This window comes from Exophiala oligosperma (assembly GCF_000835515.1).
Source record: "Exophiala oligosperma strain CBS 72588 unplaced genomic scaffold supercont1.9, whole genome shotgun sequence".
NCBI classification, from domain to species: domain Eukaryota; kingdom Fungi; phylum Ascomycota; class Eurotiomycetes; order Chaetothyriales; family Herpotrichiellaceae; genus Exophiala; species Exophiala oligosperma.
In genome coordinates, this window is record NW_015622826.1 from 1,266,977 (window position 1) to 1,282,965 (window position 15,989).

At 52.2% G+C, this 15,989-nt stretch overlaps 5 protein-coding genes across 5 annotated transcripts; 3 read left to right on the top strand and 2 right to left on the bottom strand.

The window, feature by feature from the left end:
• Positions 1-808: 808 nt before the first annotated feature.
• PV06_09029 (uncharacterized protein) lies at positions 809-3,233 on the top strand (the record flags this gene model as incomplete). The annotated part of the gene is made up of 4 exons (XM_016410433.1): positions 809-1,462; positions 1,676-1,834; positions 1,889-2,149; positions 2,202-3,233. 4 exons carry the CDS (start codon positions 809-811, stop codon positions 3,231-3,233), a joined length of 2,106 nt encoding a protein of 701 aa, XP_016259455.1.
• A 403-nt stretch (positions 3,234-3,636) lies between these two features.
• PV06_09030 (uncharacterized protein) lies at positions 3,637-5,643 on the top strand (the record flags this gene model as incomplete). The annotated part of the gene is made up of 3 exons (XM_016410434.1): positions 3,637-4,135; positions 4,194-4,378; positions 4,435-5,643. 3 exons carry the CDS (start codon positions 3,637-3,639, stop codon positions 5,458-5,460), a joined length of 1,710 nt encoding a protein of 569 aa, XP_016259456.1. The 3' UTR covers positions 5,461-5,643.
• Positions 5,644-7,414: 1,771 nt separating this feature from the next.
• Positions 7,415-9,759, bottom strand: PV06_09031 (uncharacterized protein; the record flags this gene model as incomplete). The annotated part of the gene is made up of 4 exons (XM_016410435.1): positions 7,415-8,129; positions 8,224-8,336; positions 8,429-9,486; positions 9,558-9,759. 4 exons carry the CDS (start codon positions 9,757-9,759, stop codon positions 7,415-7,417), a joined length of 2,088 nt encoding a protein of 695 aa, XP_016259457.1.
• A 600-nt stretch (positions 9,760-10,359) lies between these two features.
• Positions 10,360-12,977, bottom strand: PV06_09032 (uncharacterized protein). The gene has a single exon (XM_016410436.1). It carries the CDS (start codon positions 12,706-12,708, stop codon positions 10,414-10,416), a length of 2,295 nt encoding a protein of 764 aa, XP_016259458.1. The 5' UTR covers positions 12,709-12,977; the 3' UTR covers positions 10,360-10,413.
• Positions 12,978-13,135: 158 nt separating this feature from the next.
• Positions 13,136-15,212, top strand: PV06_09033 (RuvB-like helicase 2). The gene is made up of 3 exons (XM_016410437.1): positions 13,136-13,207; positions 13,254-13,700; positions 13,752-15,212. The coding sequence occupies exons 1-3, from the start codon at positions 13,199-13,201 to the stop codon at positions 14,715-14,717; spliced, it is 1,422 nt and encodes a 473-aa protein (XP_016259459.1). The 5' UTR covers positions 13,136-13,198; the 3' UTR covers positions 14,718-15,212.
• The last annotated feature ends 777 nt before the right edge of the window (positions 15,213-15,989 follow it).

Below are 15,989 nucleotides of genomic sequence, written 5' to 3' on the forward strand. Positions count from 1 at the left end.
GTTTTGCGGGTCGATCGACAGGCTAGCACCTCGACACCCGAAGCTCCGACATACAGTGCTGCTCTTTACGGAGTACTCGGTATCCACACTACCATAGCCGAGGCCGTGGGGGCACGGGCATCAATATCCAGCATCTTGGTTCACAAACATCAGTTCTGGCTCATCAGCTGATTCTCCTTGTGCGGCCAACTGATCACACTGGTGGTCCCGCATTTGGCAGCTGCGGACGAGTGTTGCTCGTAGTCTGGTCTGGACAGACATGAAACAGTAGTACCGACCTTGCCATCTCGAGGATCGCGCGACAAAAGGCACTCGTTGGCTACAGAGGATCTGCAGATCATCGCATTGTCCTCGCACATGGTTTTGATCGACCCCTGCATGAGGGATAACCTGGACTTCTCACAACGCCATGTCCGGCAGACGCACCGCTGACAAGGAATGTCCAGTGTGCAAGAAGCGATTTGAGCGAAAGTATGTAGACTATCACTCGCCCACGGCAAGTTCATGGCGCCATCTGACGTTCTATCAACGATGCCAGGGATACTCTTCGTCGCCATTTACAAATCCATGACCTTGGGCGTCCTCCACCCAGACAGCGCAAGAGAGCCTGCGATGCTTGCTGCCGGTGAGTACTTGGAAATCTGCGAGCTGTTTCTTCGACAACATCGTGACTCACTTGAGCAGCTCCAAAGTACGATGTACGGGGGAAAGACCAAGCTGCGCAACATGCTTGAAAAAGGACTTGAAGTGCATATACAAATACGCCTCCGACGCACCTGATTTTGCCTACAAAAGTCATCCTTCTAACATGACTGATTCACCCAACATGGGCAGCACGCCGTCTCAGCCTCCGTACGAAACTCCAGCTTCGGTGCAGATGCTCGCATATCAGACTTTCCAGCCACAGCTACCTCTCCACTCTCTCGATTATATGGGCTTCTTTTCAGACCCAGGACCGTACTCACAGCAATATGACTCCCACAGCAGCATGGATATTCTGTCCGGTTTCGACTGGGTGTTCAATGACAGTATCGACGACATTCTGCCTGCTGCGGATGCAATTACAACCTCGACAGTCCCAGTCGCTCTGGGGCCAGTGACGGTCACATCCAGTCGCCCACCTCTAATTCAAGAGCGCTCCCTTGGAGGCAGAACCCCTTGTACTCCGGACGAGCAAGAGACCACAGGTCCCGCCGTACCAGAAGACAGATGGCCCATGGAATGGTGTGCCGCGCCAGTTCAGTTGACCTCACTCCCGGTTCTAGGTAAATTTGAGCAATTCTTCATGTACTCGCGTCATTTTGATGTACCACCCATAAATGAGAACATCAGAGATGGCATCATGAAATCAATACGACAATCTGCGCAGAAAAGCCCTTGGGAACCCATCTCATTGGCAGATTTTCCTTCTGGGACGACACTCGATTGCTTCGTTGATTTATATTTCGCCCACTTTCACAAGGTAAGCATCTCTACTTTGTTTGTCGAGGCTATATAGCGTCTCTTCGGCCCTCGAGCGATCGCGCGAACGAAGGTATCGTCGAACGCCTTCACACCACATAGTGCACGTTCGATATGGTGCAAAAATAATACAGCGGCTCATCCTGCACATCTGTGTATATCGTGGCATTCATCATGTAAACTGGGAGTGATCGCATGCTGACAAGAACATTAGAGCACACCGATCATCCACCGCCCTACCTTTGACCCAGGCAAGGATCATTTTCTGACACTGGCTATTGCCTCCATCGGCGCCTGTTACTCAGGTCTGCAGAACGCAATGTCATTCTCTAATGCACTTGCCGAGGTTACCAGACGGCTTTTGGTGTTTATGGCATGCAGTCTACACTTTTTGACCAACATTTACTGAGTTCTGACAAGATACTAGGCTGAATATGACCCTCGATTCGTACGAACGGGTGAATTCCTCGCAGCGGAGCTGTTGGTATCCCTGCATGGCTTCTCTGGGGGTAGTAAGCGTCTCTATGAACTCAGTGAAAGCAATCGTGGCACTCTCCTCAATCATGCACGCAATACTGGGATCTTTGATCACCGGTTTAGGAGCTATACACCTGCGGGTACACTTCAACAGCGATGGGAAGCATGGATCTTTGTGGAAAAGATGCGCAGGTTGGCTTGGGCCATATTTGTGAGTTCTCACCCGATCTGCCTCGAGAGATTGGTCCTAAACCAGCTCCAAGCTCCATGATACTTCCAGCACATACTGCAGAGGCACCCGGCCATACATTTCCTTGATGGAGATCAGAGCTATGGATATGCCAGCCTCGTTTCAGCACTGGGAAGCTGAATCTCCAGAGGCATGGGCAGCGCTCCACCCGTGGTCCAGATCAGCTCCGCCCAGCATCAAATATAGCGTGGCTCTCGAAGGCCTTTTGAAAGACGGACAAGACTCGGAAAACGGCATCTTTGACGATTACCAGAAACACATCCTCCTTGCCACTGCTGTCCGACTCATGTGGGATACAATGGAACTCGAATTTTCGGCGGGCGGTGGCATCCTCACTGACCCAGAAGGCTTAACTGCTCGGAGAAAGGCTCTTCATGCTGCGATCCGCACATTCGCCTTGCCTTTGGAACCGCGGCCTGGGGTATCACGCGAGACAGGCTTCGATGCGGTGGTACAACAATCATGTCTTGCTCACCTTGCACTCATCATGGACGCAGATGATCTGATCAACTACACCCACCTTGTGTGGAGAGGGCAACCAACATCAGGTCCGGCTCGGAAAGTGATTCTGGAGTGGGCGGCATGGAATGGGAAGAAGGTTCGTCAGGTAGCCCGTACCACTGCATTCGTGTGGAATGCTACCAGACGCTATCCCTTCAACCATCACTTGGAGTCCTACCATTCCTTCCATAGCGGCTTCCTGGTGTGGAGCTGTATCCCTCTTCTACAAGCATTAGAAGCCGACCAAGCATCAGAACCTGGACCCAACGCCCAGTATCGACAGCACCAGGATCAGCCTGAGGTATGCCAGTTGGACTGGCTGGGCTCGGATGATTCTCCAGAGGGTCAAAGAGTTGCGCAATGGGTCGAGACCGGGGAGCCCTGCATCTTGCGCATGCATGGAATCCCCGATCTCCTCTCCGGACAAGGGTCGCGGCAGATTTTGCAGCAGACCGCTGACAATCTTGAGCGCATGCCTGTGTGGGGAATATCTCAAGTCTTCCGCAACGCTGTGCTCCGTGCATTACATGCGAATGAACAGTAAAATTGACCCTACACTCCCCACCTGTACGGAGTAGGCAATGTTCACCCCCAGTACTGCAGCTCACAGGTATGGAGTACAGCGGCAGAGGCAACGCAGGCCTGAAACAGCAAAGCGCCACCACCATAGCCGAGTAGGGTGTACGAGCCCCGGACTTCCATGTGGTATTGACGCTTGCACTAGCTTCTCCGATATGCTTTCTGGGGTTCTCTTGCGATTGCTCACGCAAACCGACACAGAGCTCGACAATGCATTCTTGTCGCGGCAGTATACTTCGGAGCAGTGATATACCTCCGACAATGTCGACCCTCAGACATAAAGAAAGCCGTACACCAAGTGGTAGAGGGGTGCGAATTGCCGTTGTGATTTCAATACGCCCAAGATCGACCGCCACTTCTCCGCAGACATGGCGGCCTTTGTTGAAAGCAGCAATTACAGCCACGTCCTACAAAAAGGCGCCGCTGTCGTGAGCACGTTGGAGGATCGAGCAGATGGACCCCATCCGTCCATACAGACGAAACAGGTCACCGCCTGCCGCATCAATCAGCTTCAGATCAATGGTTTCATCAACCAAAACACCGGCGTCGCAAACTTTCTCAACGTCCCATATGCTCGCATTCCAGCACGGTTCTGCGAAGCCACATTGATCGATCCTCGTAAAGAGATAGGCGTCATAGAGGCGGTCAGGTATGGACCATGCTGCCCGCAGCCATTCGATGTCATTCACGACATGACAGGGCATCTGTACCCGAAGAAAATCGACATCACGAACTCCTCCGAGTTTGCCTGCTTGAGCGTCAACATCTATGCACCACCCTCGGCCGTCGGGTCTCGAAACAGATTGCCCGTCACGGCATGGATCCATGGCGGGGCATTCACGTACGGAGATGCATCAGATGAGTATGGTGAGCAGCAAAAGACCTCCTCCAGGTATTGGACGACACTGACACAACACTCTTCTAGATGGCAACTACATCGTTCAACACTCCATGTCAATCGGCAAACCTGTCATAGTGGTCACCATGAACTACCGCGTTGGGCCTTATGGTTTCCTGACCTCAAAGGAGATTAGAGAGGAGAGTCTGGCTCGAGGTGAGAAGGGGTTCGCCAACCAAGGCTACCACGACCAACGTCTTGGACTACAATGGGTATGACTGTGAATTCCTCGCCATTTGACGTGCTGTGAGATTTTAACAAGGACCAGATCCAGCAAAACATTCAATTCTGGGGAGGCAACGGCTACGAAATAACAGCTGCCGGGGAATCGGCCGGAGCGTGCTCGATCCTGACGCATCTTCGTTCCGACTTTCCAGCCTTTCAACGCGCTTTCGTCATGTCTGCCGCACCCTTGACCCCGACTCCGTTCTCCCACTCACAAGAACGCTTCGATGCCCTGATTGCCAAGATCGGACTCCCCACGGGCGCCCCAGCAGGAGATAAACTGGCAGCGCTCCGTAGCCTCACGTGCGACGAACTGAACAAGATCCACGGCCCTGGCGTGTCGCCACCCACGTACGACCCCGAGTTCTACCCGGACCATGAAGAAGGCTTCTCCCTGGAAACCAAAGCCCCTTTGCCTGCCTGGCTCAGAGGGATGGTGGTTGGGAACACGACCGAGGAAGCCGCGCTGTTCGTGCCAAGGTCGATCTCGGGCGCACAGGCAGTGTCGATGGTGAAGAAGGCCTTTGGAGGCGACGCAGACCTCTGCCGTGAGGTTCTGGCCCTCTACGACATCAAGGCCGACGACGACACCCCCGGCAGTGGCACGGACGGTGTCGTCAGGCTCGCCACGCACGCCACGTTCGGCCAGATGGCGCAGATCATCGCATCCGGGCACCATTCCGAGGTCCCCCTTTCCCTCTACTCGTTTGAACAACGGGACCCGTTCCCAGGCAGCCCGTGGAAGGGGAGGGCCTTTCATTCCCTCGGCAATGCGATGCTGTTCCGACTGCCCACGGTCGCTGGTCCCGACGCGGATCCGGGGACGAGACTCACGTCCGACAAATTCAGCGAGGCGCTCATCTCTTTGACCAACGGCGAACAGCCGTGGGAGGTCTACGACGGGGAGGGTCGCAAGAAGATGGTCTTTGACGGGGAAAGGAGTGGACTCGTACAGGCCGGCGGAAAGGCGCCGTGGGCAGACCTGGCCTCGACGCCCGAGAGGTCGGCCTCGTTCGGGACGTGCGGGCTGTCTCTGATTTCCGGGTCCATCGTCGAGGCCAACAGCTAGCTAGATCTGTCAAAGATCTGTTAAAATAGTGATTGGGTATCTTGCAAGGTGGGGAAGTATCGAGCAGAAGCTTTTTGCCTGGCAGATCAAGCTGTCAAAGGTCAAAGATGTATACCAAGGTAAATAGACAAACACCTAGCTAGACTCAGCCGTCGGGGCAATATCTATGAGCACAAGACGCACTCGATTCAGTGCCTACTTAATTGGGACTAGTGCCGGAAGAGACATGCCCACATCACAGCCTCGGACGATGGAGCCGATCATCTGGGATGGCGGCCCTTGATCAGATACCCTGTTTACGAGCATACTTGCCGACGAGTGCCGAGGCGAAGACGAGCGATGGGACTGTCCGCCAGTGAACAAAGCTGGCCGTCAAGGGCGACTGAATGGGTGTGCCGAGGTGGGAAATGGGTCGGTTCAATGGGCACCACGTTGAAAGGCGCCCATCATGGAGCCATCGTATTCGAGCGGGGAAGAGCTGGGATTTTACAAGTCTGGAGCTGTCATGCCGGAAGTCCATTGTGGGTTTGCTTCTTTGAGCCTTGGGACCCTTTTGATGAGGAGGCCGTGTACACACCGTCCCATCGACATGGTGTCTTCTGTCGTGCGACCGGTCGTGACTGGGTTGCGGTCATCTTTGGCGGAGCGAGTCGGTTCGAGTTCGACAATCTCGGCGACCGACACGGGCCGTCACTCCAAGGACGTGCCCGACGCACCGGGTGCGCTGGAAAGCGTCAGCCCGGCCGTGGTTCCGTAGACATGAGGCGGCCTGACTGAGAACAAACATGACCTCGTCGAGTGTTTCGACCTCACAGCGAGCCCGAGAGAGGTGTGCGTGACGTTCCACCGAGTCTGGCCGACCGTGTGCCTGGCCTCCGGATCGCGAGGTCGACAATGAGGAGTTCCTAGGAGTACATGTCGCGGAAAGAGTTTGCGACGTGGATGAGGTCGACCGAAGCCAGAGGAGGCAGATGCCGGACCGCGCTGTGCTCCGACTGGGGAAGGAGTTGCAGAACCAGAATGGAGGCCTAAGTGATGAGCTACACGTTGCTGAACAAGGTCTCTATGCTCATAGATGAGGTAGTAGAACTTTCTTCGCTCTTCTAGATGCCCCAGTTGGTGAAGGACATTCGTTTCGGTTTCATGGGCTTCTTCGTATGTGATGTCCTTGTGCAGAAGGGAGCGGGAACGTGTCGTGGGCATTGGGACACATGACCAAGGCAAGAAAACATGTCCTGTAGTTTTTGAGGTTGTTCTTACAATGAGTTGCGCAGGTACGGAGTACAGAGTCCAAGTAAAGAATAAATGGAACATCACATTATCCCGGGGTAAACTATTTCCTAAATGGAAAGGGCCGAAAGGGCCAAAACTCGCCTAGCCACTTTTGGTACAAAGTCGTTTCCCCCTGCGCCTTTCTCATTCAGAAGAACGAGACTACACGGATCAACTTCACTTCTTCTCACCACCTCTTCGCCTCCCAACGGTCGTCCAAAACCCCTGCAAAAATTCAAACAAACCAAAGGATGGGAGAGTCGAAGCCCAGACGTAGCGCTTCTCGTTTACTTATCCCGACTCATGATCAACTGCCATCCCCTAGCACCCTGGTCAAGAGATACATAGTGCTGACTCCCAGTTTTTAACCCACCAAGTCAGTTTAAGGATGAGGCTGGTCCGAACTCCGAACCCTAATATCAGACCAAAGCCACGCTTCGACGTGGTGAGTCTTTAACAGTCGCCATCAAGGCGTAGTTTTTGTTGAAGAGGAATAGTTCACTTGTTTGAATATAAACATACGTAGGGTGGTGTGCTACGCCATACGGAGTATAATATCCATGTTACATGTTACGTGTGTACTTCTCTATACCTGGGTAGGTATAGGAAGGGAGGAGAGAAATTATTTAAGTGATACAGAGTTGATCTACTCCGTAATGACAATCGGATCTTACTTGCCGCGTCAATAATGTCCACCCTGCCACTCCTCGTCTCTCAAGGTATCTTCACTTTCCAGACTACTCATGCTCGAGTTCTTGCGTTTGAGCAAATCAGCCAGGCTGACCTTCTCACCACGTTGCATCGCCTTTTCGATTTCCCGCCTACGCCGTTTGCCTAGCCGACACTGAGCCGTGTAGGTGCAGCGCTTCTTCTCGTGCGGGCAGAAGCCGCCCGTCCAGAACTTGTCGCCTTCGCAGCTCATGCCAAACAGGTCCAGGGCGAGGACGGAGAAGACGAGCGCGGTCGTGACGGAGATCAGGGACAGGGACGAGAGTGAGTCGGCGAGGGGGAGGCAGATGATGACGGCGGCGACGCAGATGCGGAACGCGAGGCGGACACGCTTGCGTAGACGCGCCTTGGCTTTGGCGACGCGCTTGTGGATGTGGCAGAAGGATATGACGGCCATGCAGATCAGCGCGACGCCCAGTCCGCCGCAGTAGAACCAGCGAAAGGCCGTGGGGACTTCGGGCTCGGACAGTTCGGAGTACTTCTCGCCCAGCCACTCGGGGTCGGCGTCGGCGCAGTCGTGGGCGAGCACGAGGCGGGAGAGCGTGGACGCCGCGAGAACGTAGCCCATTATGAATGGGAGGTGGGCCGATACCCATACCCCTGACGACGCCCAGTGGCGTCGGATCGCGTGGACGTGGACGTGGTACGCGTCGACTTCGAAGTAGATCCTGAGAGGCCGAGTCGGGTCAGGTCAGGTTCGGTTGCAACACTGCGACATACGAGCTGGACCGGGAGTGAAGAGGGGGCAGAGAGGGTACGTACCAATTGAACATGAAAGCTTGAATGAGACCGAGAACCCCTTTGCCAAAGAACGCGTTGATGCCGAAAGAGGCGCGCGATTGGAACAGGATGGTCAGGATTGAGTAACCAAAGACCTATAAACAGGACCGTACGAGTGTCGTCTCCGGTCAGTCATCTCGAGACCTTTCTGCAAGGTTGAGGGGTAGAAAAAGAGGAGCCGGCTCACCAATGATACAAAAGCATTATTCCGCTCGACGCGATGTTCGATGTTGACCGCCGGGGAGAATTCAAAATACTTGGCAACACACCTGAGAAGTCTCGATTTATCCTGCTTGATCACCCAGATCATGATGATGTTGCCGAAGATGTCAATGAAGATGGCGATCCAAATCAGGGACAATTGAGCGGGCCATTGGACGTGGATACTTCCGATCCAGAAGGCGGATGAGATGATCACGGTGGCAGACAGCACGACCATCGAGCCGCGGATCGTGGGCAGGATCCAGGCGACGTAGATGTACCACAGCGCCGTGGAAAGGCGTTGTGTGACGTAGAAGGCAATGGCGGACGTGTAGGTCGATTCGAACGCGTAGGCAATGTTGGTCGTGAATCCAAAGAGGCACACGAGGTAAAAAATCACATTGACCCGTTGGAAGATGTCGTCGATCTCAAAATGGTTGATGATCATGGTCAGGTCGGCCCAGATCTTCCACGCTATCGAAAAGATGATGACAAAGTGTAAAAGAGACAAGCCATTGGCGCCCTCGACCGCCTTTTCGCCCACGATGTCGATGACACCGACGTAGACGAGGTCGAGGAAGAGTTCGAACGAGGCCACCTCGCCCGCCTTTGCCGAGCGCCAAAGCAGACCTTTGTGGAAGTACTGGCGGATGGTGGGCCGTTTGAGGAACCGGAGAGCCTCGGCAGACCGGTCTTTGTGCCTGTCCACGGCAGACGGATGGTCGCTGTTGTGCACCGACGTCGTTTCGGACTCGTCGTCCTTGGTCCGTAGGTGCGCCGAGTAGCCGTACCGGTCGAAGGATGCGTCGAGAGACACGGCGTGCGTAGTGATCTGGTGCAGTTCGGACGCGAGTGCGTCCAGGTCGGATTTGACGGTTTCGATGTCCGTGTACAAGTCACCATGGCGTTCTCGGAGCTCGTCCCTCTTTGACCGGTGGTGGGCGTGGAGTTGACGGATTGCATCGAGGTGATCGGCCGAGCCTTGTAGGAGGACATCGAACTCTTCGACCTTGTTGTCGCGAAGGAGTTCGGTGCGTTTTCGTTCTGTGGGACACGACATTTTCTCATGAGCGACAATGTACATGGAAGGATTGGGCCGATGATAACTGACGTACCGAGATGCTCTGGGCTGTGGCAGACGTGAATCGTCTTGCCGGTGTGAGGGTGCACAAATTCCAGAAAACGCCTCCCGTGGCCGTGGCCGTGTGGCATATGGAGATGGTGGTGATGACGATCATGTTTCTCATCGATCTTCTCGTCCGCAAGTCTGTTCGCAGTGGCCTCCCCGCTCTCGATGGAAGAGTCAAGCGCCTCCATACTTGCGAATGAACTGGCTGGCCGAGGCTGATATGAATATAGATAGAAAACAAACTAGGTGTGCATGGCGGCGATAGGGATATCAGAAACTTGGGCAACGAGATCGCAAATTAAATATCCGAACTGGTCTGTGCTAGAGGAAACATCAGGCCTCTTTGACCTTTTGAACCTCTTTTTAATGTTCTGCACAGAGGAGGAATTTGGGGTCCGAGTTTGCAGTTCGAGTTCGCTGACTAGACTTGGGTTGATCTGAGATGCCGCACTAAACTAGAAATAGCCACGACTAAACCCCAAATGGAATACACCAGTGGGCTTTGTCAGCAAGAGACAAACAAGCATCCAATTAACACCATCTTGGCAAGGCTGGGCAAGGCTGGGCAGTTTCATCTTATCTCAAGATACTCCGTAATAATGATTCCATCGATGTCCTAATTTTAACTCAGTTTTCGTCGCAAGGGACAGTCTCTTGTGATCGCCAAAATATCTAGAAGCAAGTGCTGTGGCATCTCATCATCATACTTAAAGTCATTAATTAACAACGCTGCTGCCAGCTTCAACACTCCAAAAGCAGCCCCGGCCAGGGGCGAATTATTGATACAAAAGGTGTAAGCTCACTATGAACTCTTCAGGCATTCAAATCGGTAGGATATCAGCTCATGCTCTGCGGTCGTTGCGGCTTGGTGAGTCTATTTCAGAGTATTTTCGTTTCCCAAGTCGGACATCTCGACCTCTGAGCGGAGATGATGGTACTGGGGAACGGGCATCAGTGGAGTGGATAGACTTGGTTGCAGTTGCTCGGAACTGTTCGAGGAGCGCTGAATGTGTTGGATCTGAACTCTCGGGATTGAGTTCATCAGCACTGTCCACGTCACCATACGCGCGACTGGATCGAGAACGAGGTTGCGACTCGCCCTGGCCACGATCTAGACGTGCAGATCTTGCGCGGCGCGTTGTGGTTCGCTCATAGTTCCCCTCGTCGTTCTGCTGATTAATCATTAACCCACTTATCGTCTCTTTCATTTGTGACGTGTCGGTGTACAATCTAAGCTGCGCACTCTGGGTTTCCGAGGTCTTGGCCATCATAGTGTCTAGTTCTTCTTTGATCTTCTTAGATCGGGTCTCAAGATCTGAGCGAACCTGCTCAAGCTCTCCCTGAAGCTTGGACATCATATTATCAAGGTTGGCGATATTTACCAAGCCTTGCTCGATTTGGGGCAGCTGTGGTATGACAGCCTTCAATATTGATTGTCGAAGCTGACTAGTCTCCAGATTGTTGAAGCGGTGATCCAACCATCGGAAGTTGTGTCCCACAAGAGTGATGGCATCTTGAACCTTCTTCGCATTTGTCTCAAGCTCTTGGACCCTAGTGATGATGGCTGCACTGCTAGAATCATTCGCTGTTGACGCTTGCGAGGCTGGGTGCGGGGAGTTTCGAATTTCGAGTACTTCTTTTTCCAAGGCCGTTATCTTAGACTTGAGTTCGTTTTCGATGCGTTCAACGGAAATGGCGTTATCAAGGGATGCTTTGAGAGACTCTCCTGCCTCTTTCAGACCTCGTCGCAAGCTGGTAGTCAGGTCTTCCTCGATACGCTTTACCTCCTTTGCCTGTCGCAAGCTGGTAGTCAAGTCTTCCCCGAGACGCTTTATCTCCATTTCCTGCCTGTCATTGCTGGCTTTGACCAAATCGAACTCAACGTTTTGCTGTTCAATCCTGTCCTCAATCTTTTTGGACACACTAGTCAGAGTCGATGCTTGATGATCGACCAAGCTCTCCGATATCTCGGACTTGAACAGATCAACGTTAGTGCTTAAGGCTTGGATCTCTGACTGCTGATCTGTTATTTGTCGGAACAATTTCGCGATTCTTTCCGACTGAGCATCTGTGGAATTATTGAGACTCTCGACTTGATCCTTTGTCGCATCCGCTGCCTTGGCCCTGGCTTCGCAGCTCTCTTGAAGCTGATCAAGCTCCTTTCGTAAGTTCTCGACCTCGCCATGGCGTAACTTGATGTCCTGCACCGAACCTACATTCTTCTCGATACTTGAAATCCTATCTACCGCCGCGCCCAGATCACCTTTTACGACCATAACCATAAGTTGAATACTCTTGCGATATTCCTCAAAGCCTAAAATCTTAGTTTCTGTAGCCTTGAAAGAAGCCTCCATCTCACACCGCACAGTCTTGACATTGCCCTCCATGGTCTTCGCGTGTTCGCCGTAAGAAGATTCCAGTCCTTTCACGCGGGCAGTGAGTGTTTTGATGGTGGATTCCTGGTCTAACGTGCGTTTCTTTAAATCGTCATTTTCTGCAGATACTTTGGTCAATTCGGCAGTAACCTTGGCCAGTTCAGTCGCAGTGGCATCCGATTTTTTTGACTCCGATGAGATTTGTGTTTGCATAGCGTTGAGTTTCTGTCGAAGATCGTTCAGCTCTGCCCGTTGGGCTTCAAACTCAGATGACTGTTTCGCTGGCTCATGTACAAGAATACGGAGAATATTTTCAGGTTCAGCAGCAGCGAGATGTGCTTCTTCCGCTTTCTGAGCAGCTTCGAACTTCTCCTGGGCATGTTTTAAATTCTGAGCCGCTTGACGAACCATAAGAGGGAATTCTGAATAAGTACGTTGAGTATGTTCGTATGCATCTCCATGCTGTTGCAAAGACCTTTCTACCGCTTCCCGTTTGCGTGACAGTAGCCTCCCATCAATTATGTTACATAGCATGGGCATTAACGCCGTCCCTCGATCAGATGAGCTGAACCCTGGAGGCGGAGCTGCTGTAACCCTTGTCTCTGGTATGTTTCCATCTCTTACATCGGGAGATTTGTTTTTCTCGGGCGAAGCACTGGACGTGGACTTGCTGGCATTGTGCAACACTTGCCTCCGAAGAAGTCTAGGGTCTTTTGGATTGACATGTGCAGCCACGATACTGCTTGGAGCCGACATGTTCATGTATTCTGCCCCACACCATACCGAGAGACTTGAGAATGGCGGCACTCTCAAGGAGAACACTGAAGCTATCGATCGAGTTTATTTGCTACAAGTTGTAGAGACCCTAGGGCGCGATGGTGGGACTCTTGGGGTCCCAAAGTCGTAGAAGGAAGACTGTAAAGATAGTGACACACTCCAGGGGCGAATGTGCGAAGGTGCACTGGCCAGCGGAGCACTGGATAATCAACAACGATAACGGTGACTTATTGTGAACAGTAAATTAATTGAAAATGAAGGTTGTGTGAAGTGCTAGACATATGCCCCGTACCCCGGACGCACATGCAGTACTGAGGGCGGTTGGGATCAATGGTGATTTGGGAAGGTTTGCCGACGCGTCTGTCGCGAAATTTAACGGCACCAGCGATGCACTTACATCGTGGCCGTGTATCATCTTTCTGCGTCTGTAAGCTGAGAAGGAGACTTGCAGCTTCCTAGTACTATTGCCACCAACATGGCCACGGTCAGTATGACGATGTTACCTTTGCGCCCATGCTAATTGTCCGCAGCCCATAACAACTGTGTCCGAGAGCCGGGAGGTTCGAGGCCTCAATCTCGTCGCTGCGCATTCTCACATTCGTGGTCTTGGAGTCGATCTAGCGACCCTAGAGCCCCGGGGAACGTCACAAGGTCTGATCGGCCAAGAGAAGGCACGAAAGGCTGCTGCCGTTATACTACAAATGGTCAAGGAGGGAAAGATTGCGGGAAGAGCGGTTCTGGTTGCAGGGCCTCCAAGCACAGGAAAGACTGCGATCGCCATGGCTATGGCGCAGTCCCTCGGCCCTGATGTGCCATTCACAATGCTCGCATCATCCGAGATATTCTCCCTAGAAATGTCGAAAACCGAAGCCCTGACACAAGCATTCCGAAAGTCCATTGGTGTGAGAATTAAGGAAGAAAGCGAGATCATTGAGGGAGAGGTGGTCGAAATTCAGATAGACAGGAGTGTCTCAGGCGTAAGTGTTGAGCACCATGTTATCTCATTGCTATGATTGACTAGCACGTAGGGCAATAAACAAGGCAAGCTTACAATCAAGACTACCGACATGGAGACAGTCTATGATATGGGTACCAAGATGATCAGCTCGATGACCAAGGAAAGAGTTATGGCTGGAGATGTCATATCGATCGACAAGTCGTCTGGAAAGATCACGAAACTCGGCAGATCGTATACACGATCCAGAGATTACGACGCCATGGGCGCAGACACGAAATTTGTCCAATGCCCCGAAGGCGAACTTCAGGTCCGTAAAGAAGTCGTCCACACAGTCAGCCTCCATGAGATCGATGTCATCAACTCGCGAACGCAAGGATTCTTGGCGCTGTTTTCCGGTGACACAGGAGAGATTCGAAGTGAGGTCAGAGATCAAATCAACACCAAAGTGGGAGAGTGGAAAGAAGAAGGCAAAGCAGAAATCATCCCTGGGGTTCTCTTCATTGACGAAGTGCATATGCTGGATATTGAATGCTATTCATACATCAACCGTGCCCTGGAAGAGGACCTTGCACCCATCGTTATCATGGCAAGTAACAGAGGAAACACCAGGATACGAGGAACGAATTACAGCTCACCTCACGGACTGCCCTTGGACTTCCTGGATCGAGTAGTCATCATAAGCACACAACCTTATGCGCCAGAGGAAATCTCTCAGATCCTAGCCATCCGGGCTCAGGAGGAGGAAGTTGACCTGTCGGCAGATGCGCTGGCCCTGCTCGCCAAGATCGGACAGGAGTCAGGCTTGAGATATGCAAGCAATATTATCACCACGTCAGCATTGCTTAGCCAGAAGCGCAAGGCGAAAGAGGTCAGCATCGATGATGTACAGCGAAGCTACAAGCTATTCTACGACCCCACAAGGTCAATGAAGCTTGTCAGTGATTTCGAAAAGCAGTTCATTGGTGAGACTGGACAGGTCAGCTTTAGCGTCAACGGCGGCAATGGAGCAAATGGAGATGCCATGGACACTGCTTAGAGCATTCAGCCACCGCACTGCTTTGTAAAGCAGGAGATTCCAGTGGGCGATACTCTCCAATACGCTAAATTGTTCCAATATGGAACAAAACGAGTACGTGGGACCATGCTCATGCTATCATAATCCAAGCAAGACATCTAGATATCAAGGGATCCAAAAAAAAAGGCCGGCTGTCACCAGTGTGAGCCGCGCCGCCAAATCAAACGTGCTGGACAAACCAGTCTCTGACAATCTATCAAAAACTGAAACCGAACCGGGTGCTTGAAAAAGAGACTTTGCCTTGCCCTTGGAGATCCCAAGGCAATGGACAGCGGACCGGTGTTACCATTATTGCAATTGATGTACAATAGCAAGGGGGCAGGGATCCAGGCTATTATGGACGGCAATGGGATCAATGACAGGCCCCATTATGACTTAATTTGAAATGTTTGGACGTTCAAGAGAACACATTTTTTGAAAATCAATTGCAATGGATCGCATCTGGTGTAGTCTTAGTTTTAGTGTGATACTCATAAGTTCCTTATCATTCAGGGTTTGATACCCTCAGACCCATCTCGAGATTCCTCAACCCCATACGAGGCCCAACGTGGGGTCAAATTGCATACTGTATACGCCGTAGGTACTCGTACTCTTTGCATGGGGCTGACATCCTCCTGCGAGGATCAATATCGGCTCCGTGGAGGGTCTGTGTATGGAGGCATGCTTCCAATTCAACTACAACAGTCAGCTTCGGTCCATGATACCAATAGAACTTGTGCAGTTCTAGCATCGGCAGCTTTTCCGTTCCATGGATATTTCTCGTATACCTTCACAACATGGCCATGATGAATGATCTTGAAGTCCACGTGGTTCCCGCTTAAACACACACACACACACATACAAAGTACGAATTGACCGAGGATGCTGATCCCTCCTTCACAGAGACAGCCAAACAATGCATTACTTTCTCCAGAGAATCTCTGATCTCGACATCACTGCCCTTTTGCGTGTCCCACCAACGGGCATTTATTTTGCTCCGAGAGCACTGGAAGATCGGCACCCTTATGGGACCTACTTACACGGTTGTGATTTGGGGGTTCGCCGGGCCTCTGTAAAAGGGATCAAGCGTGGGAAAAGCCCCATACAGACTACTTAGTATACTGTGCGTTGGAGCCTTCAGCTATACCACTTTTATGCCGGCTGAACCGGTCATCTTTCGCGTCCATGGCCGCCGTGGGCGAAGAGCATAACCTGTTCGAGATAGATGGATCCCTGATTCTTTTCGGCTAACCG

Coding starts and splice junctions, on each gene's coding strand:
- PV06_09033 (XM_016410437.1), top strand. Junction 13,701..13,751: donor TAGACAGGAGTGTCTCAGGC/GTAAGTGTTGAG, acceptor ACTAGCACGTAG/GGCAATAAACAAGGCAAGCT.
- PV06_09032 (XM_016410436.1), bottom strand. CDS start 12,708: ATGAACATGTCGGCTCCAAGCAGTATCGTGGCTGCACATGTCAATCCA.